This window comes from Chrysemys picta, chromosome 7 (assembly GCF_011386835.1).
Source record: "Chrysemys picta bellii isolate R12L10 chromosome 7, ASM1138683v2, whole genome shotgun sequence".
Lineage (NCBI taxonomy): Eukaryota > Metazoa > Chordata > Testudines > Emydidae > Chrysemys > Chrysemys picta.
The window spans coordinates 93,350,109-93,372,218 of NC_088797.1; the positions used below are offsets into that span (position 1 = coordinate 93,350,109).

The window sequence follows — 22,110 nt, forward strand, 5'->3', positions numbered from 1 at the left end:
GGAGAACAAATAAGGTTGTGACACTCATCAATTTTCTAAGTTGTAAGACCCTATTCAGTTTATGGACTGAAAGCTTGTGTTATGTAATACGGACAAAGTTCTTATTCAGATATATACTAGACTTAAATATTGTATTTATTGCTAAATACCTGAACAAAAGTAGTATGTAAGACTGGGTAGGTATCATTCAGATTAGATAGGACACCCCTATGTTCAAGAGCTACATCAGAACCCTGTTAAGAGAACAAAGTTAAAGAATCTGATCTTTAAAGTAAGGATGAGTTAACCAGGAAATTAGATAAAAAAAACTAAACAGTAATCAATTTCAAAATGGTATTACATTCCCAGCTTATATACTTCTATTCAAGTAAAATTCTGATCTAGAATTTGAATTTTGTAAACAAATGTAGTTTATGTAGATATTGTCTGAGCTGCAGTGACCCAATTATCTGGTCAAAGGGCTGCATGGAACTGAGAGATAGGGTGAGTTAAAGTTTAACCTGCAGGGACTGTAAACCAAGCTGAGGCTGCTGAACCTTTGGAGTTTGATATGATGATTAGAGAATAACCAGAGTGACACGTCGCAAATTCCCCATAATCAAGGAGAACTTTTCCGGGTGGTGATCTCTGAAATTGCTCAGGTACAGTCCATGTTGTTTGGTTTTTCCATCTTAAGTTTCTAAAAAGAGGGAATATTGTTATCTAGCTAAAAGCAGCTTTCATCGCTATCTGCTTTACTCGGATTTGTAAGGAGTGTTTTAATTACAGCTTGCTTGCTTTCTACAAAGGAGCCATTGGGAAATTTTAATGCACATGTTAGAGAATATAGGAAGCACCCGCATTCACAATTTTCACATGTTCTGCTTATTTCTTGAGTTAATTTCCCTAACTCAGAAACAATGAGGGCATGAGCACTCTGGGAAGCTTACCACCACTGAACATCACAGGCTGTGCTAGATTGCTCATTGTTGTGTCAGACAGAAAAGTGCTGAAGCAGACATAGTAGTGACAACAGCTAGAGTCTGCACTTCTTGCTCTTGATCAGATTTCACATCAATTTATAGTCTTTATACCCCAGGCTCTTCAGCTGGTGACCCCCAAAGCTTTTGCAAGCCCCAGAAAGCAAGATGGGGCAGTCAAAGAACTCCACCTGCCCAACGTTGCCATCATTTCTGTACGGATAATGAAAAGGTGATCCCTTTTCTGAACAGGAGCAAAATGTGGTTGGTCGCTTTCATCTATTAAGAAATTAGACTGACAGGGAGAGAAGGGAGATTTTATCCAAGACAATTCACTTTTGAGTTGTTAAATCACAGCTTTCCATTGCTAATCATTAGGGACATTGGATCTTTTCACCAAGAAGCTAGGTATATCTCCCAAGATCTATTTTTACAATATTTCTTCATCCTTTTATAAAATGTTACTCTCCATTTTATAGGCAATCACTGCTCCAAAATACCTGAGTTCATATACACAACTTCATCAAAACAGGGGGGGAAAGTATAATGTTTAATATATTAAGCTTCTCAAATTGTTTCTCCTTCCCCCTCCCCCAAGATATATACAAGGCTTCAAAGATCACACATGTGGGTGTGAGGTTGACTTCTTTATTAAATGAATCAAAAGTCTTAGATTTTTTTGATGTTTAAAATAAAAAGGGGAGTAGATTCAGTAACAAACTTTACCTTTAGAAGGAGTTTTTTGGCATGTTTATGGTTTTTTCTGTAATAGCATTGTGTTGATTGTTTCTGTCATATTCAAAAGCCCCAAACAATTGGTAATGAACAAATATTTAATTATGTGGTCTAAGATCTTAATTATGTGGTCTAAGATATGCATAAGCTATTTTTCAAGAGTAAATAAGATATGTAAATGGAGTGTGCACAAGCTTTTAGTTTATATTAATATTCATCTTGTAAAGAATCTGTGGACTGTAATCACTACCCACCACATTTGTGGCTTTTTTGAATAGCCTAAATGTAGTTTAGCTCTCTCCCCATTTTACTACCCCTATTGACACTGAGTAGTAATCATTTTCATTATGACCATGTGAAGATAGATACTATATGTAAGGGTGTCAGAATTAAGCTTTGTGGTTGTACTGCTAGTACAGGTTGTACTGCAAACACAACCAACCAAAGTGCTTAGAACCCTAAGTGTTTTCAGGACAGGTATCACAGAGCCTGGGGGAAAACGAAACATTTCTGCTCTCTGGATTAATTGGAAAAAAATAGTTTAAGAAAGAATACTTTGTTAATGAAGAATCATAGCTGAGGCCTTAAAAGGAGGTGAAAGGTATCCTTAAAATTCCAGTTATGAACTGAATGCCTTCTCAAGTAAATATGCATTCTTAGTTAGTGAATTCAGTAGCCGTTTTCAAAGAATGCTATTCTTCACAAGCAGTGGTAGTGCTGTGAGTATGACAGCAAAATGGCCTTCATTAGATGTGTCTTTGAATGACTCAATATGTTCAAACAAGACACTATATTGATCTACACAGGATAAACACCATTTTGTTATCTTATTCATGGAAACAGTAACTAGGTTTCTCTAAAGAGCATTGCTAACATTCAAGACCTGAATGCAAAGAGTAGTATATTGGAAATGGAAATTTCCATCTGAGTAAGAAATTATTTCAAGGTATCAGCTGCTTTGTGGTAGACTGATCTTTGTACAATGCATATTGAAGTGTCATAAGTACATAATTTGAGCATTGAGAACTTCTCTATCCAAAGCACATTCAATATTGTGAATTTATCCTTTCTCCCTGTTCAGTGCCACAGAGAACAGTCACATGACAAACTAATTGATTGATGCTGAGCAGTTGCACAGTAGTGGAGCCAGGTTTTGTAACTAAGAGGAGTTGGGGGAGGGGAGGAGGTAGGTTGAATAATTGAAAAATGTGTTTGAAAAAGTACCATGCATACACCTAAAGGGCTTGGGGTGGGGGAAGGGAGACCATCCCCTTTGCCCCTCTGTTGGTTCTGCCACTGCAGCAGCTACTCCCACTGACTTGCATATGTTCAGCTCCTCTCAGGACTTGGCTCAATATAATTTGATTTTTGAAATAGCAACATTTATATAGTGCCTTTCATCCTGAAAGATCACAAAGTACTTTACAAACTCTGCCTTTCTCACTCTCAAGACTCATCACTTCACCTACCAAACTGCACTTATTTCTAAAAACACAAAAAGAGCTACACACCGTTTTAGGAAATGAAGTCTAGAGTACTGAACCATTTGAAGTTGCAAGGGGATTTCAGTAGGCAGAACACAACTATTCACATTGGAATTTGGGGTTTAACAATCCCAGTCTAACAAGAAGATACCTCTGAAGACCATGAGTGATCAGAACCTCATTGTCACACTTAATCTGAAAAATAGCTCTAATATTTTATATTACCACACCTATTCCGTCCTTTAAAATGAAGCATAATGTTCAGCAGAGCTTCCCCAAACCATCAGCACTCAAAAAAATTATACTTAAGGAGCAAGTGTTCCCTGAATGCTTATCGCCTCAGGAAAACATAGTAGATGAAAGATTCATAGTTTGTAAACAGATACTATAGACGACTAGAGTAAAATGACATAAACAAAATAGTACTACAATAAACTTGGATTTTTCTTATTTTGGGGATGTATTATGCCTATGTTTACATTTCAAAGTATTTTAACATAGTAAGGTGAAAGAAAATCATTTAGAACAGAAAAAATATTAGAGCACTTGCCAAATGGGTGTAGGGGGTGGAATCAATCCAGTATTCCTGGCTCTGAGTCAGTAATAACTAGGAAATATATTTTCAACAGTGTGATGTCACAAATGTAACTTAACTACTTGAGTGATCACTGTTCATTAAGATGTATTTATAAACATACGCATTGATTTAAATGCAGTCATTAACAGCTTTATAATGATGAGTACTGAAATTGGTTTTCCCCTGTTGCAATGTCCATTTCTTAACTGATTATTGGCTTCAGCAAGAAACAAGAGGGAAAGTAATAATTATCCCCTCAACTTCTGTGGCAGCAATTCTCCTGGATGCTGTCATGTTACCCAAGGTATACTCAGTAAGAGTAGACCAGCAGGCAGGCTATAGTGGTAAGGCTGTATTCCTAGTAGTGTAGAATATGGTAATATTGCACTGTTGTAGCATCAGATATTAATCCTGGGTCATTGTAGGTCCAACTGCTTGTGGGAACATGTTTTTATTTAATTTATAAACGCATTTTGTGGGAGTCATGGGAGTTCTGGGTTGGAAGATGTCCCCAATATACATGAAACAGCAAGAGCTAGAGCAAGGTTTAGGGGAGGATGATTCGTCCCTCACATGGCAGCTTGTCAAAGCACAAAGCAGAATAGAGGTTGGAAGGGACGAATTGGGGTTGCCAACCCTCCAGGATTGTCTAGCAGGCTCCAGGAATAAAAGATTAATCTGTAGTTAATTATTATATCGTTCGTTCAGCAGTCAAGTAATGTTTTCTGGTAGATTACAAAACTGAATTACAAATCAATTTTCAAAAAATTATGTGTGAATTTAATTGGTTAAAAGTTAATCCACTATCGGTATATGGCACGGATAGCTTCTACCTATTGAAAGACACTATTTTTTTTTTAATCTTAGCAGCAGCAACAAACCAAGTCTCTAGAACAATCAGAGTTTAAGAGGGCAATAGCATAACTCAGCAGTACCTACTTCCTATTTTATTTGCCATCCATTTTGAAGGATTTTTATAGCAGTCGGTGAAAATGTTATGCTGTGTATTAAGTTCAGAGATCATTATTTCTGCTTACCTCTCAGAAAGAATTTTAGGAAATGTTTTTGGAACATGATAGGCAAGGATTTCCTCACAGGCTCCTTTAGAAAATCAATTAAAAATAGTCAACACCAGATTCCACAGTGATTAATACCTTGTGTTATCCTGAAAGTACCTCACCTGTTAGTTCGAACAGCTTGCTGAAAGTAGGTTTTTCACTGGAGTTCATGAACAGCTACTGACATACTGTGGTCTAAACAAATTGATCCAATCCAAGGATTTAAAAAATAAGGGTAATCGTGATTTCACATATAATGAAAGCCATTTATTTTTTGCTAGTATAGCACAGTGCAAAAGCTGCTGCCAGCATTGTACATACCTCTCAAATCTGAAGCAGGATTGAGTGTTTTGGATGGTGGTTATATGTTACAGTATATACCTATTATACATTCTACAGTAGTCTTCAACATATCAGATCAGTATAAATACATATCCATTACATTTTAAGAACAGTCTGAAATTCACTGCTGTGCAGACTGTCAGCATAATGCCCTTACATTGCATAAGTTACCAAAACACACAGTAATCTCTAAAGGAGTGTGACAATACCAAACAGTCATAAATCCATACTATGTGCATTTTTTTACCAGATAATATACAGTCAGAGTAAAGTCTTCCCACCAGACAAATGTTTCCAAAGAGAGGCTAAAATGACTGGACTTTAGTAAATCATTTACTTTCAGCTGCTATAGTCACCAAAAAGCAAGTTACAACACAAGCTGGTTTGCTTCTGCTACCTTAGGAGAAATAGTAAATTTCAGTATTGGGTATCTTTGAGATCAGTTAATTTACAATTTTAACTGTAAATATAATTTTTAAATTGATAAGGTATAAATTAATGTTCTCAGAGTACAGCACAAAAGATCACAACCAAGAAGCAAATGTCATGAAAAATGTATCATCTTTTATAGGTAATAAACAAGCTACTTCCAGCTGAGAGATTCCTGGAAGTTTTGAAAACTGATCATGTCACATGTATCATGTCTTACAACAATAAATATAGTAACTTGTAGAATATTTAGCAGAGTGCAAAGAAGGAAAGCATGTTTATCAGATACTAATAAATGGTTAAACGAAAGTGAGAATTGCATAGCGCTGTACATTTTAAGGGATTATTATGATGATTACTCGGACCTCCTTTCTAACACAGCCCAAAGAATTTCACCCAGAAATTTCTGCCAAATTTTGTGCTTGAGCGATAACACATTTTTGTACACATCACATCTAATCTTTAAAGACTTCAAGTGATGAGTAATCAACTGTATCCCTTGGTAAGTTGTTCCAATGGCTAATTGCCCTCAGTGTTAAAAATTTAACTCCTTAAATTAAGGCTAGAAATATTTTCACCTTCCAGACACTGGATCCTGTTATGCCTTTGCTACCTAAAAGAGTTCTCTACCATCAGAAATCTCCTCATATTGGTGCATCTAGACCACGAAGACATCATCTCTTCATTCTTTCTTTGAAAAGCCAAATAGATAGAATTTCTTAAGTCCTTTACTGTAAGACAAATTTTCCAGACCTCAAATCATTCTCGTAGCTCTTTTCTGAAACCATTTTGCAGTTATGAGAAAATGGTGAAGAGAGTTCATACAGTAAAGTACTTATAGCATTCTGGATACTTGGATTCAATGTATTATTAAATTCATGCCTGAGCAGAAGGCTAATACAGACCTGTGCAGCATTCAAATGGGCAAATGTGAATTCATTCATGGGAACCTACATGGGATTTCGGAAATGTACAGATCAGGAGCTGGGGCTACTTCATACCACATTAACTGAAAAAAAGGCTGTTACAGTAGTTCTCTATTTAGGTCACTGCAGAGGACAGAGACAGCACTAAAGTAACAACCTGAAAAATTCAGCTGCTATGGAAACACACTTGTGTAAGTGACTCATTAGAATGCAACAATTCAGCTTGCCTCACTCACAGATTCCAGTAGGCCTACCAATAGAAGTAAGGCAAGTGGGGTTTGACCTGTGATCTTTACATCTAGATAAATATATTTCCTAATGTAGTCTATGATACACAGCATAAAAAATATGACTCACCCATAGCAGAGGAGTACACAGTGCAGTTTGTGCACCATGGTAGCCTTCGTTGTCCCTAATATTCATTCTGCTACATTCCATGTCAGTTCCCTGGCATACGTTACACTGGCTGCTTGCTAATGGTCTCAAAAGGACCAGTGTCAGATTGGAATCAGCTGAGCATAAGAAATCCCTAGCCATATCCTTTATCCTGTCAGCAGGGAGCGAGGGTAGGAAAGAATCCATTATATAACCTTTTTGCCACTTGCTGATTGCCCTACACAAATTAAAAAAAAATCCTTCATTAGATAGCACTTGATTTATATGATAAACTTCACAATCGTTTAGGGCACAAATACAGAGCTATTTACCGCAGTGGACAGTAGAGGCCTGATACAGGGAGGTGTCTGAATAACATTTGATATTACTGCTAAAGGGGTTTTGCTGTGTGATCACAGTTGGGTATGGACGGGAATATTGCTCAACTGATTTTGGTTATACCCCATAGTCTTCCACTGTGGAATTCTTCTTGGACCATTTGGTTTCATCTCTGTTCCTCTTCAGTTTTTATATATTCCTTAATGAAAAATTTGGGTGTAGGGCATCACTGTTATACTAATCATAGAATCATAGAACTGTAAGGGACCTCGAGAGGTCATCTAGTCCAGTCCCCTGCACTCATGGCAGGACTAAGTGTTATCTAATGGTACCTGCCTCCAGATCTTGAGTGGGACATTAGCTGTTATGGCAACTGTATCATAGAAATCCATGATTTGATGGCTCAATTGGTTGTGTATGAGCACCAGCAAGATCAAAATTAGCTTGGTTGGACTGGGCAAGAACTGTGATGTGAGTACTATTTCCCTAGCCTGCATTGTGTTTGAGAAATTATTTGGGTAGCCTGGAATCTGGGCATAACTTCTGACCAGTGGTTGATGCAAGGCCATCTGATGTCAGGCATGACTAGGGCTCAGGTAAATTTTTTATACTTTGAAAATCAAACATTGTTGCTAGCTAGTGGAATCTGACTTAAAGTCTTTTAGCTAACATTAGAGTTTGTTTTGCAGCTTTCTTTTCTGTGCTATACTAGTAAAATCTGCTTATTTACCATAAATGGAAATCAACCCAGATGAAGTTGAAACCAGTCACTTATGAGGCACCTCAGACAGGAGCGGAAGTCAGACAAAGCTTATCAGAAGTGATTAAGAGTTTAAGATCTGGTTGAGAGAAAAAGGGAATTATGATTCCCATCGCCAAACCGCACCTGAAACGTGGTTATGGGAAGATCCCTGACTTGGGTAGGAAGTGGGCCGGAGATTGTTATGGCAATGCCTAGATAAGTTTTACTATTTCCCTGAACAGTTAGCAACTATACAATAACTTTCAATGTACACAATATGTATAGGATATCCCAGTCCCATAAGGTGGTGCATATTTTCAACAGGAGTTGAGGGTCCTCAGAGTTTCAGAAGATGAAGCCTTTAGCAGTCCAGAGGTGTGTGGGTGTTTTCTAACAATACCACTTGTTGCCTTGTGAAAAGAAAATGGAATAGTAAAACCACAAGAAGTGCCAGGAGTACTCAAGAGCAGTATCTGATTTTTTTAAATTGTATTCCTTTAAGTGGTCATTGATTAGCTGTTGACTTTTGAAGCTAGAGAATATTACACACAAAAATTAGGTTCTTCATTTTTAGAATAAAATCATCAGTGCGTCTCATTTATTTCTCCTTTTCAACTTTGTAAATCAAAAAACTTCTATTCTTGTTACAGGTCTGACCCACCTATTGGTAAGTAAGGACAGGAATTTAAAGAGACTTTGAAAGCTGGACTTCTTGCATTACAAATTATATTTCATATCTGTTATGGAGATGTCCACAGAAGTAACATTTCTGATGCGTTCTAAGAGGATTTTGCCATTGACTTCAGTAGAAACAGGATCAGGGCTTAAAGCAGTATAACAAAGTTGTGAAGTCAGGTCATGCATGGGTCATATTGGCAACTAATGAGTAGCCTTTGGGCCTCAGCTTTGAAATATATAACACATTTCCCTGTAGTTTTCACAAAAATATTTCATAACAAGTTAATTGCAATTCAGATAACTATTTTTAAAAAATCAAAGCAATAAATATATACCAGCTTCTGTAACAATAATATGTGCCTATAAAACAAGCAATCATTAGGCTTTAGTTGATTTAAAAGAAGACATTCTCTCTGTAATTAGAGGTGGAAAAAATCTATTATATTGTCTAGTCCATCACCCACCCAGTGCACATTAGTGGTAATTAAGACATTACGAGGAATGAAAGACAAAAATGCAGGGAACCAGAATAGATATCCCAAGTGGCCAAACCCTATGTGATAAATAGTTCAAGTGTACAGCATTACAGGGACTATCATCATTAAGTTTTATGGTAGATAATGAAAACTGTAAATAAATCTAACAACAGACCAAGAGCTACAAAACAATAAGATCTGAAAACAAAACTAACTGTACTGAATGTCAGTGAAGATTTTAGAGCCAGGTAGTTTTTATGCTTTTTATCAACACCTTAAAGAAGAGGAGTCCATTTACTTATACAATGAACACATAACAAAAACTGATCATGAGTTCTTTAGACCTCAGTTCAGTACAATTATGTGACCCAATTTCTACTCAAAAATCCTCCAGGCGAAAATCTGCCTTTCATTCAATTATTCCAATAGGAATGTTACGCATGCATTTGATAGCACAATTTGGCCGCTAAACTTAAGAGACACCTCAGAGTGATACAGTCTTCTGTACATTATGTAATTTCCTTTAGCTTCACAGTTAGAGAGTTAAGTAAAACTGAACACAGCTCATTAATGTAACAATGTTCTGAAGTAGCTATCACTGATTCCACTTTAAATCACAAGTGCAATTTTAAACACATTATAATTAAAGCCCACCCTCTAAAATCTTTACAGATCAACTCAACATGACAGGAAAAAGGGGGAGCAGAAATTATAAATACAAAATGGTCAAACTAAAGTGAGTGAAGAGAAATGCCACTTTTGGAATAAAAAAATATTGCTTTTAGTCAAATAGCTATATACACATATATGTAGCTATAGTGACTACATTTTGCATGACATTAAGTTTCTCACTGAAGGACACACCCTAGCAAAGGTCGAGTTACAGGACTGAGGCCCAAATTAGTATGTAAGGTCACATCATGCATTTGACTTAATGCACTAAGAGATATCCCCTTGATTTCAGATCAAGCACATTCACTTGTCTTTGCATCTCCAAGCTCTCATTCTATAATGGTGGGACCCTTAGATAGCAGGTTGTGTCCAAGTACAGATATTTATCAAGCAGCAGCTCAAGGAAGAGATGTCAGCTATAACCATTCACATCTCAAGTGCCTTTAAAAAAAATTGAGAACTAGCTTAGAAGAAATACAATACTTCATAGTCCTTCACTGTAAAGTGTGTAGGGTTACCATATTTAGCAAATAAAAAAAGAGGACCCTCCACGGGCCCTGGCCCCGCCCATTTCCCCACCCCCAGCCCCGCCCCCTCCTCCCTCCCACTCCCCGTCATGCGAAAAGGGCTGCCCGAGCGCAACCGGCTTCACGGTTTGCCGGGCAGCCCGCAGACCCTGCGCCCCCGGCCGGCGCTTCCCCAGCACAGCTGGAGCCCGGGAGGGGAAGCGCCCAGCCGGGGGCACAGGGTCTGGAGGCTGCCCGGCAAACCATGAAGCCGGTTGCGCTCGGGCTTCGGGCAGCCCCCATGCCTCCGGACCCTGCGCCCCCGGCTGGGCACTTCCCCTCCTGGGCTCCGGCGGCGCAGGGTCCGGAGGCATGGGGGCTGCCCGAAGCCCGTAGCGCTCGGCTCTTAAACAGAGCCAAAGAGTCAGGGGAGGAGCAGAGCCGCCGCGGCCGGAGGCTCTGCTCCTCCCCTGACTCTTCGGCTCTGTTTAAGAGCCGAGCTGCCTGAGCGCTACCGGCTTCGGGCAGCCCCCATGCCTCCGGACCCTGTGCCACCAGAGCCCGGGAGGGGAAGTGCCCGGCCAGCGGCTGGGGTCCGGAGGCAAGGGGGCTGCCTGAAGCCCATAGCGCTCGGGCAGCTCGGCTCTTAAACAGAGCCGAAGAGTCCGGGGAGGAGCAGAGCCGCCGCGGGAGGGGAAGTGCCCGGCTGGCATTTTCCCGGACATGTTCGGCTTTTTGACAATTCCCCCCGGACGGGGGTTTGATTGCCGAAAAGCCGGACATGTCTGGGAAAAAACAGACGTATGGTAACCCTAAAAGTGTGACACGTAAGGCTCATATTATTAAAGTAACAAACTAGAGAGAACACATGCCACTGCACAGTGACTGGGACAACTGCAAAGCACCAAGGCACTAATTCAGTCCTAGCATTACTGAATTTTTAATTCTCCCCTGCTGCACTCTCTGAGGTCTACTTTAGCCCCAGGCATCAGCAAGTGGCCTAGCAGCATGCTAGCCACTTCCTAGTTCAAAAATGTGGTCTTTCTCAATGAACCCCAAAACAATACACACTATAGCAAGTGCAAATCAAATAACTTTGGCCTTAGAGAGAAAATTAATGGATAAAGGTTTATTTTTATGTATATAGCACAATTTCTTCTGGGTTATTTGTTTTTAGCCCTACAAAAAGCCCTCCTTTTTCTCTATCCCACTCCCTCTGGGGTAGTTTGGTGCATAAGACGTGTGTAATAAAATGCTTCATACACAAACAATTCTGGTGTGCTGAGGAGAAGTACAGTAGAATTTTATGGGGCACTCCAAAAATGGCATATTTGTAGCTTTCATACAATTGTGCCTTTGACAATGTTTTGAGATTACATATTCTTAATTAAAATTAATTTACAAGGTGGTTTTTGCTTTTTGTTTTCTTCCTTCTTTCTATTGCAGGCAATATTCTTTTCTTCTCCCTTTTTAATGCCTGTCTTTCCCCAGCCTGATTTCTCCTTTTCATTTCCTTCCTCCATATTCTTTCATTCTGTCCCTCCCTACCCCCTATGCTCATCGCTCACATGGCCACTCAGGTGTAGTCACTGCACTCAGTCATTCTAATTTCTCATTCTAACACACTTAAACAGGTTACCCAGTTTCACTCATTCTGGTGCTTCCTATCAGACAAATTTACTCACTTTAAAGCAGCAGCAGGTTGGTTGGTCTCTACTGCTCTTTCTGGTGTTTCTATTATACGTTACATTGATGACAGCAGCAACTTGCAGCAGAATACGGGACTTGTAAGAAAGAGCAAGGGTTAGAGCAATGTGGCCCCCAAAATACCATACACAGTTTTTTTAAGACTAAAATTTGTCATTTATTCACCCTACCCCTTGCTTTCCTGAAAAGTGGGGTTAAAGCAATGATTTCAGCCCTGCCTTAAAAAAATATTAAGGAGTAAACAGATGAAGTGCTATACAAAAGGTAGCCACTGTGTGACATTTTAGTGTTTATCTGATAGATTGAAAGTAATACTGGAAATTATTTTAAGTGTGCAGGGTTGGGATATTTTACACTCCATGTGCTGTATTAGCTTTGCACTAAACAATCCTGTTTAGTTGTCTTTTTGGACTTTGGTTCTGCATATATGTACTTAGATACTTTGTTTTCCAAAGCTGTCACAAGGACCCTGATCCTACAAACACGTCAACAAATGCTCAACTTTAAGTATGTGATTTAGTGTCATTTAGTTGAATGGGATTATTCACATACATAAATCTAAGTGATTGCAGGATCAACACCTACGTTTGTCAGAATGCACCATGGCACACAATAGTTTTGGGCTCTGCACTATTCAGTATTGGACAACTACATTTTTGCAAGTCCTAACACTCAGCATTTCCAGACCCTCTTTGCATGTTCAAATACTATCAATATATACAAATCCAAACTTTTGGGCACATTTAAGCTTTGTCATTAAAAATTGTTCAGCCTGGAATTGTTACCTGAAATTTGGGGTGCACAAATTTATAGATCAGTGAAGCCACTTTTAAAAGTTGGCCCTTTACCAGTATGTGACCCAATTCAAAGTGGTTAAAAACTAAGCTTTACAGATATTTCAACCAAAATAACCCTTGCTAAATTGTAAAATAGTTCTTAAAATTTGAGATGGCCCAGAGCTAAAATGCTGAACCCAAACATCCCTGCACTCTAAGCTTGTTCAAAATCTTAACTGGGGTACAGATCTGAAGTCCTCAGATGGTCCAGATCCCATAAACTGCTCTGCATGAGCTCTGTGCAGAGGCTCATTGGCTTTGATACGGCTTAATGTTGATGTGACAGTCCACCAATCCAAAGCAACTTAGCGTGTTGGGGCCCAAAATGCCTCTCAGTGATGGGTTGTTCAAAAGCTAGAGCTGGATCTAAAGTCTTGTCCCTTCTCTGCATAAATGTAAAGGGGGAGGTCACTTTCCTTTTTGTCCTGTTGTTTTTCTGACAAAGTTATCTCAACTTACATATTTAGGGAGAATGAGTCATGTAACTATCCTCAGTAAAATGGACTTTCTCCTCCTAGAAAAATTAATTCACTTAATTTATCTTAAATTTGATTGCAGCGAGCACCCCTAATTAACCTGATTTTTTGCTGATAATCACTCACAATGGAATCAAATCAAAAATCGGGGGATGGATTGACCGGCACACAGAAAGAAGCTGCTCTCCGTGCATTAATTCAGCGCACAGGATATAGTTTGATACAGGTAAGAATGTGTGATCACGTGCTTGAGTGCTATTTTTTGCATAGTATCTAATTTTAGCTTTAATTAAGTAATTGTGTCAAGGGCTTGAGTGGTAAATATTTAACAAGGAAACTTTCCTTCTTTGTTGGTTCTCTTCCCTTCTCTCTGTTGTGTATGTCTGAAAGATGCTTTATTTTAATAAGTAGGACTGAATTCTTCCATTAATTTTTTTGTTACACTGTAGCCAGTCATGATAAGCCAACCAAAAACCTAGAGCTGAATGTCTCTGAATCTCAGGGAAGTTTTGGATTGCAATCTGAACTTCACAGCTGCACTTTATCTTTATAAGATATCTTAGATAAAGTGCAGCTGTGAAGTTCAGATTGCAATCCAAAACTTCCCTGAGATTCAGAGACATTCAGAGACATTATCGCAATGTCCACGCTGTGGGGACTATAGTGGCATAGCCAAGGTGTTGTAGCTATACTGGCTTAACCCTGTGGCCCACAGCAATTGAAGAGGTTTTTCCATCATCATAGCAACACCCTTTCCGAAGCAATGATAGTGAGGTCAACAGAAGCAGGCTTCCATCAGCCTAGTTACATTTACACCAGGGGTTAGCTACAGCACTCGGAACCAAGAGCCCTGTAGCTATGTCAACCTGACTCAGAAACCCTTTGTACTTTAAAAGTGTTTAGATCCAGGTCTGAATTTGACATCCTGGGACCATTTTTAGTCTCTAAATATTAAGTATTTCATTTCTCTGACATAGGAGAGAGATTATTTATCAGCCTTAATAATCAGATGTTTGTTTAAAGTCTGTTTGAGAAGGTCTCAAAATTGGAGACATCTTTGTTTATTTTTACAAAATTTGTAGCAGGCAGGGGAGCCCTTCAAAAGGCAAATTATCCATCTGTATATTGAATTTTGGACTCTTCCTCAAAACAAATGTGACCTCAACATATTTCATTTTTAAATGTAATAGAAAATTAGCAATACTATGAAATAATCTGGTAAATTCTAAGGGAATATAATTGCAAATGGTAATGAGAGTGAATTTTATGGAGTTTACTAAGGCTCAGATCCTGTCAGTTGTTAGGGCCAGAAGTATGGTAGGCAGCACAGCAGCCCAAAGAGGCAGTTTTGGTCTAAAAGGAACCTGGAGCTACCAAAACTACAGGGCAGACAATTAAAATAACAAAAGAACAGTGTGTTTATGTAGCATATAAAGCTGTGTTCACACACTATAGATAAGCATTTGGGTTTGCTGCATTTTAACATTGTTATCTACTATACTTTACACAGAGTGAGATAAAAATAACATACATCTGCTGTATTTATATTCTGCATTAGATTTTTTATCCCAGTCTTCTTTTCTCTTTCTTACCTTCATCTGTATTTTTCAATATTTGATTTACCTCCATTTTCAGTTACTTCATCTCTTCTTCTTCTGACACTTTTCTCTTTGCTTCCCAGGTTCTTTGTCCCTTTGTCCCATCCTGCCATTTTCAGAGTTTATCCTATTTCTCCTTTCACCTGTTCCTTTCCTCACATTCTCTGGGGTTTTATTTCAAACTCATCACCACAGTATCCACGTAGCTGCTCTCTTAGCTTGCCTCTTATCCCACCCTCACTCTCCCCACTGCTCACTCACTCAACTGCAAAAAGGGAAGGGGACTTAGGAAAACAGTTCTTCCTCCTTCCACCTACTCTGTGGAGAGCTGAGAATTGGGTTGGAGTACTTTTTCCTTCTTTCAACCCATGAGATGAAGACCTTGCTGACTGAAATAGGTTTTTTCCCCTCTGCTGAGTCATCCCATTGACTTACAAATACATTAACACAATGACCTAATTAAAAGAAAAGGCTTTGTTTTTCCAGTACTTTGTTTTGCAGTGGCATGGTAAATCTTCTCAAGCCTTTCTCATCTGAATCTACTTTGGGGTCAGGGTTTTTTTCAAATTCCTTTTACTTAGCCTCTCTTGAATAGATCCTGCAGGATCCATAGGCATGCACTACATAATAATCACAATTAAGAATGTGACAAAACTGAACAGATTTATCACACCTTGGCTATACAAAATGAATCAATAGAAGTTCATACATCACTCAGCAGAATTACATCTTCAGGGACAGAAATGGTGTTTAACATTGCCAGCTTCAATGTTTTAAACTTTGATAGTGCAGGAATTCACTCCTGAATGAAAGTACTGTTATGACTTTCCCATTATGCTGAAAATGTTTACAGTAAGACTGATAATGGATAATTTACTACTACATCTGTCCAAGTGATAATCCATAGACAATAGGCTGGAAGAGACTTCTTGGTCCCTTGTCACTTATATTCCTAATTAGTTTTCCTTCAGGATCCTAATCAGTTTCACTATGCTGTGCTCTCTCACTATGTAAGGAGCTTGAAACAGTTTCTGTCTTTATTAAATAGTTTAGGGTTAGAATGACTTCAGAGGGCAAATGACTAGAGAATTAGGGCTGTCTACACAGCAAGCCAGGGTGTGAATCTACTGTGCACCAGCTTGTCATGCAGTAACTCATTGTGTGGACACTGCTGTAGCTTAGTATAAGTCCCACCCTCTCCTCTTCCAAATACCTCCTAGAAACATAATTCTTCCAAGAGCAGATATGTAAGCTTGCTTCTTTGTTCTGTACAGTAGGAAGCTCACCAACTACCAAAATCCAGTATAAATGTAATAATTAATAAATGTTTCTGAGCAGGAGGCAGATTGTTGAAAACATGTACTTTTGTTGAATGTGTTACTAGGTTAGAACCAAAACTAACATATGTTCTGCTGGGTGCACCTGTCATATCAGATTTAGAAAAGCTGTTGGACATTGACTTTTTAAGCCAACTCAAACATTTGAAAAAATGTTGCCCCAAATTACTGAAGTCAAAACACTCATCTCTCCGGTACTCTAACGTATGTTGTTTGTGACCCTCAGAGAAACTCTCTACAAACTGGTCATCTCTCAAATACATCAGGAAACTGCCATTAGCCACTGTAGAAGGCACATGGGAGCAAATCTTGTTCTTATTGAAGTTGATGGGAGATTTTTTTTATTAACTTCACTAGAGCTGGATTATGACACCTGGTTGCTTTCTGAAGCTCATAAAACACTAGTAAATTATAAACTTTGACTCTGTAAAGGGAGATTGATGCTAGGCAGGCAATGTTTTAGCCTATGGTAGTCTGGCATCCTTGTACAAAACATCATGTTATATTAAACACTATAGCATCAGAAAGGTAGTATTTGACTAGGGTCTATCCACATAGTTCAACTTTAAGTAAACAAAGATAGGTAACATTATGGCAAATATTGAGTGACTTCATTGGGCATTGGATCACGTCTTAATGAGGGAGAGTTGCACAAAGACATTGTTTCAGATGGCAAGAGCTGAAAAGAAGGATGTTACTGAATCAGGATTTTATGAAGGGACAGGGAGGATGCCAGTGTTAGATGAGCAGAGAGGCCAAGTGGCGGGGGGGAGGGAGGGAAATAGAAAGAAAGGCACTGTTATGCAGATAAGTCCATGGAGAGTTATAGAAACAAATAAGGCAATTTTGAGAGATTTCTGTTGATTCCATATATTTTAAAATACATTTCCTTTCTTTGATGTAGGAAAATGGACAAAGAAAGTACGGAGGTCCACCGCCTGGCTGGGATGCCCCGCCACCAGAGAGGGGCTGTGAGATTTTCATTGGGAAATTACCCCGAGACCTTTTTGAAGATGAACTTATCCCATTATGTGAAAAAGTAATGTTTTACATTGAAGAGAATTTCCTCCTCTTGTACCATACACATGTTCCTGATAAAACTGTGTTCAGAAAGAAGGCTGCATTTTCAAAGGCCTGGAACATGAAATAACAAATGGAAAATTGAAATGCATATAATTCTAATACACAAACATTAGCAACTATTATTGTGTGTGTGTATACATTGCTAGGTGTATAACCCATCGTACTTCTGTGTTTGGTGAGGCTACTTGTATAGTTTGCTCCTGTTACCTAAATCTGTTCTGAGTCTCACTTTCTATTACAGGGCTAAGCTGTATGCTTATACTTGTCTGGAGCTACGGAAATGTGGGGGTATAGAGCAGAAGCGCTGAGCAGAGGTGCTCTGACGCATGCTATCTGCACAGGGCTGATACAAGCAGAATGCCTCCGGGAGCACTGGGCAGAGAAAGCGTGCTATAGCATTCCTTCCACCTGATTTTGGGAGGAGCAGCATGCTCCTTCAATGACTCCTTCCAGATCCTAGCAGGTGTGTAGGGCCCTTAATGTGCCCCATCCTGTCTAACGACCCCAACTGGACCATGAAACACTACAGGTTATACCCAGCCTTCACTGATATCTACATGCAGCCACTGTAATTGTATGTGTGATAGTCACTCACAAATTTTTTCATGCACAAGAAGGGAGCAGTTTAAAAGCATGAAAGTAGTACCAGCCACACAATCATTTGATTAACCGAAGTCACCACATAATTACATTATTGTAACACTTCTGCTCCCCCCCGCCATTTTTTTTATCTCTACTCTTTGTTGCATGAGTTCCAAAATTAGATTGTATACTCCCTGAAGCAGGGACAACATCGGTGAAATCCTGGCTCCAGTGAAGTCAGTGGTAAAATTTGCATTGACTTCAGTGGGGTCAGGATTTCACTCCATGTTTTATTTTTTGTAAAGTGCTTAACACACCTTAGGTACTTGATAGTAATTGTTATATCGGGGCATGCACATACCGTGCCCTCCCTATCACTAATGGTAATCACATTCCCAAATATGGAAGCTCCCAAAAGTTTGCCCTCATTCTCCTGCAACACTGCTGTCTTCACTGGAAAGAGAAAAATCCCACCAACGGTGGCACAGAAGAAAGTTTGGTCAAGTGAGGTGCACATATTGATTTTGAGAACAGGCTGATGCTGTGTGACTTTGGAGCCTCCAGTCCTTTTCTTTCATAGCACAGACTGAAATTAAATATTTAAAAACAAAGAACAAATCACTGCAAGAAATCATTACAGTGACAACTGCACAGTAAGGTTCCTGAGGCACACATTGGAACTCTGGTACTGTGTTATCAGATGGTGTGAATGGAGGTCATTTACCTTGCTAAAGAGAGCTGAAGTGCTAACTCAGCCCTAACTGTCACTTAAACATATGTTGCCTTTATTTATTCTGACTTCATTCATGGGTCAGAAAACAGTTCTCAAGTAAAATAGGTTCTGGCTGATGGTCACATTGATGGAGATGTTCAAACAACTCTGAGGTGATATGCACACAAGACACAGTCAGGAAAATAACCAGCTTTGTGTAAATAGCTTCTGTGCTGTTGGTGAAAGTTTCCTTTCAGAATGGGTTATTGATTTTTCTTTTCATTTACAGATTGGTAAAATCTATGAAATGAGAATGATGATGGACTTCAATGGAAACAATAGGGGATATGCCTTTGTAACATTCTCTAATAAACAGGAGGCTAAGAATGCAATCAAGCAACTTAATAACTATGAAATTAGGTAAGCATGAATGGTATATTCATATAAAGTTGAAATCAAATGATGCATTACTCTGTTTTATTATACACTGTGTATTTTTCCTGAGACTTGCAAAAGGATTATGTAGTTATCTAAACTTTAAAATCACACCATCCATTGTTCCCTTGTACAATCAGTCAGTTTCCCATTGATGAAAATACACTTATAATTAGTTAATTGGAAATTTCCTGCTGAAGTGTTTAAAAATGGTTCAGATCTATAGAAATGTCTTTAGATCATTTCAAAACATTTTTTATTTTGTTTTTAAAAATTATAGATATCATAGTCAGAAGGAACCTCGGGAGGTCATCTAGTCCAACCCTCTGCTCAAAGCAGGACCAAGCCACAGATCCCTAAATAGCCCCGTCAAGAATTGAACTCACAACCTTGGGTTCAGCGGGTCAATACTCAAACCACTGAGCTATCCCTAAGTAGCTTAAATTTTAAAACTGCCATTTCAAACTAAAAAAATCAAACTTTTCATTGATAAAGTGTGAAAATGAAATGTTTTAAGAATTTCAAAACTTTTTTCAACATTTTTAGTTGAAACAATCTGGCCAAACCAACCCTCTCCTGCAAAGTTTCCATTTTGATAAATCTGCATTTTCTAACAAAAATGTGTTTTGTCAAAAAATTCTGGACCAGCTTTACTGACAACCCTCTTTTGGCTCATGGGGAGGCAGGAGGAGCTGCTGACTAGCCCATCCTGAGCTTTGTGGGGAGTTGTGGACTGGGCAGGGAGCCTTCTTAAATTCACAAAGTATGAGTGGGCATCATGCTAATGCCCATGAGGGATTGGACTTTCTGATGTATTATTTAAGGCTGGCTGGGGATGGAATTTGGAGGCTGTCTAGGAAAAGAAGAGCTTTTTAAGGCTTATGGGGAAGGAAGCTGTAACTCTCCAAAAGCGCTCCAGAAGGGCTGGGGACAAGAGGAGGTAAAATGGGAATTTATGAAGGAGTCTTCATTCCCTGGGGCACTGCATGGAGCACAGAGAGAAGCAGGAAGCACCCAGAGAGAACAGGGATTAGCACTCCCTATGGCCTGAATCATGCAGGCTGGAGAACAATGAGAGGTAGAGAGAGGTGTTTCCTCAGGCCCCCAGTTGTGCTGACCCACAGGCTGACTATGATTTCCCAGTTAGCTGACACATTGGTGAACATGATTTGTCCTGGTCTACAGTGACTGTAAATCACAGTCAGCATCATATTAGCTAAACACAATTCTTCACTGTTGTGCTCATCAGTGGTACAGTTCTGGGGTAAAAACAACCCTCAATGGCTGGCTGTGGAAATAAACACCTAGGAAGTTAAAGATTAAAATTTATTTCTCCCAAAGTCTCAAATTATTTCCAAGCAATATATTCTCAAAACACTGATACCTGCCTGCAGCTCCAATTTCACCTTCAAATTTGTGGTGTGTGAACATTCAAAATCAATTCTGAATATATTCCTTTCTGTCTGGCAAAATTGCTGACTGAGTGTTGGATGGAGTACACTGCTCAAATGGATTGGTCTGATATGTTTTAAACTGTGTTTTTTGGGAAGATGAGGCTTGTGATTTCTCAAAGAACTGAGCCTATTTCATTACAAACTGGAACTGTTGTTTGTATGCAGGAATGGACGACTCCTAGGGGTTTGTGCCAGTGTAGACAACTGCCGTTTGTTTGTAGGAGGAATCCCAAAAAACAAGAAGAGAGAAGAAATTTTAGCAGAGATGAGGAAAGTCACAGACGGGGTCATTGATGTCATTGTGTATCCCAGTGCAGCAGACAAAACAAAAAACCGTGGCTTTGCTTTTGTGGAATACGAAAGTCATCGAGCAGCAGCAATGGCAAGAAGAAAACTGCTACCAGGTTTGTTTGCAGTGTTGGTCATGCAGCTTCCTTCACCGTGGCGCTTCAGGAGGTCATTTAGTATTAAAGAAACCAACAGCAAATACTGACATTTTTCAGCTTTCCTATTGCCTGCCTGCCCAGCTGCTGGAGAGGCATAAAGCCTAGCCACTGAGCTTCTTCACTTCTCCCCAGCTCCAGGGCCAGCCCGGCAGAGAGACAGAATACTTAGCCTCTACAGCCCTGGAGTGGCAGGGAGGGGCTGAGTCTCCCCGCCAGCTGATTGTCCAGTCCCGGAACTTGGGGGAACACTGGGAGGCAGAGTCAGGGAGCTCAGTCTTGGTAGCCCCCCAGAAAGCTCTGTCAATTGGAAAGAGCCTTCTAAGGGGGCGGCTGGGGAGCCATCATTTTGATCATGAGATTTTGGGGCAAAATTTAAATTTTCCCATGGAAAGTTTTGATTTTGAGAGAAGGGCATTTTCAATCAAAAAAATCATTCCAACAAAAATTTCCCAGCCAGTTCTACTGTAATGGAAAGCATAATGTGATCTTTGCCACCATCACATTGTTAACACTGCTTGTGTTTTACACCCTTTTCCCCTTCCTACGTGTATCCTATCTATTATATTGAAAGCTCTTAGCGGCAGGGGCTGTCTACTACTCTGTGTTTTGTACATTGCCTAGCACAAGGGGACCACATTCTTGGATGATCCCTAGGCACTACCATAATAAACAATCATCATTACAGCAAGCACTTATGCAGCTGTTATCGCTTCAGGAGTTCCACTGATTGGGACTGACCTTTCCCCAGCCACTGCCACCCTCTTTGGGGGCAGCGCTGGCAGCTTACAGGCCTCCTGAAAGAGGAGAAGGTGTGTCTGCTGGACTTACAACTGCCAAGGCCCCAACTCAGGGTCTACGCCATCTTCCATTTGCAGAGTTTCCTGGACTGAATTTGTCCCGGTAAATTATTATTACACCTGAGTACTACTACTTTGCACCATTATAGTCCCTTTTATTTGTGCATTAAGTGACTTGCCCAAGACCAGATAAGTTATTTACTGAGCCAGGAATTTAACTCTCTATTCCTGTCTTAATTCCCGTCTAATTTCAGATGCATCAATTTTATGAAATTACCTTTATATAATACAAAGACACCCAACACATACACATGCATGTACTTTATTATATACATCAAAATCCGCTGCA

The 22,110-nt window shown here is 39.4% G+C and overlaps 1 protein-coding gene across 3 annotated transcripts in view; it reads left to right on the forward strand.

Moving 5' to 3' along the window:
• Positions 1-504: 504 nt before the first annotated feature.
• Positions 505-22,110, forward strand: part of A1CF (APOBEC1 complementation factor) — a 47,637-nt gene continuing 26,031 nt past the window's right edge. For 2 of the 3 annotated variants that reach the window (XM_005292483.4, XM_005292484.4), the window contains exons 1-5: positions 505-641; positions 13,400-13,543; positions 17,157-17,291; positions 18,919-19,049; positions 20,684-20,922. In XM_005292483.4, coding sequence (XP_005292540.1) covers positions 13,445-13,543; positions 17,157-17,291; positions 18,919-19,049; positions 20,684-20,922 — 604 coding nt within the window. In that variant the 5' untranslated portion in view covers positions 505-641; positions 13,400-13,444. Of the gene's footprint in view, positions 642-8,616; positions 8,634-13,399; positions 13,544-17,156; positions 17,292-18,918; positions 19,050-20,683; positions 20,923-22,110 lie in introns of all 3 variants that reach the window. The other variant, XM_024107257.3, reaches the window with a different exon arrangement.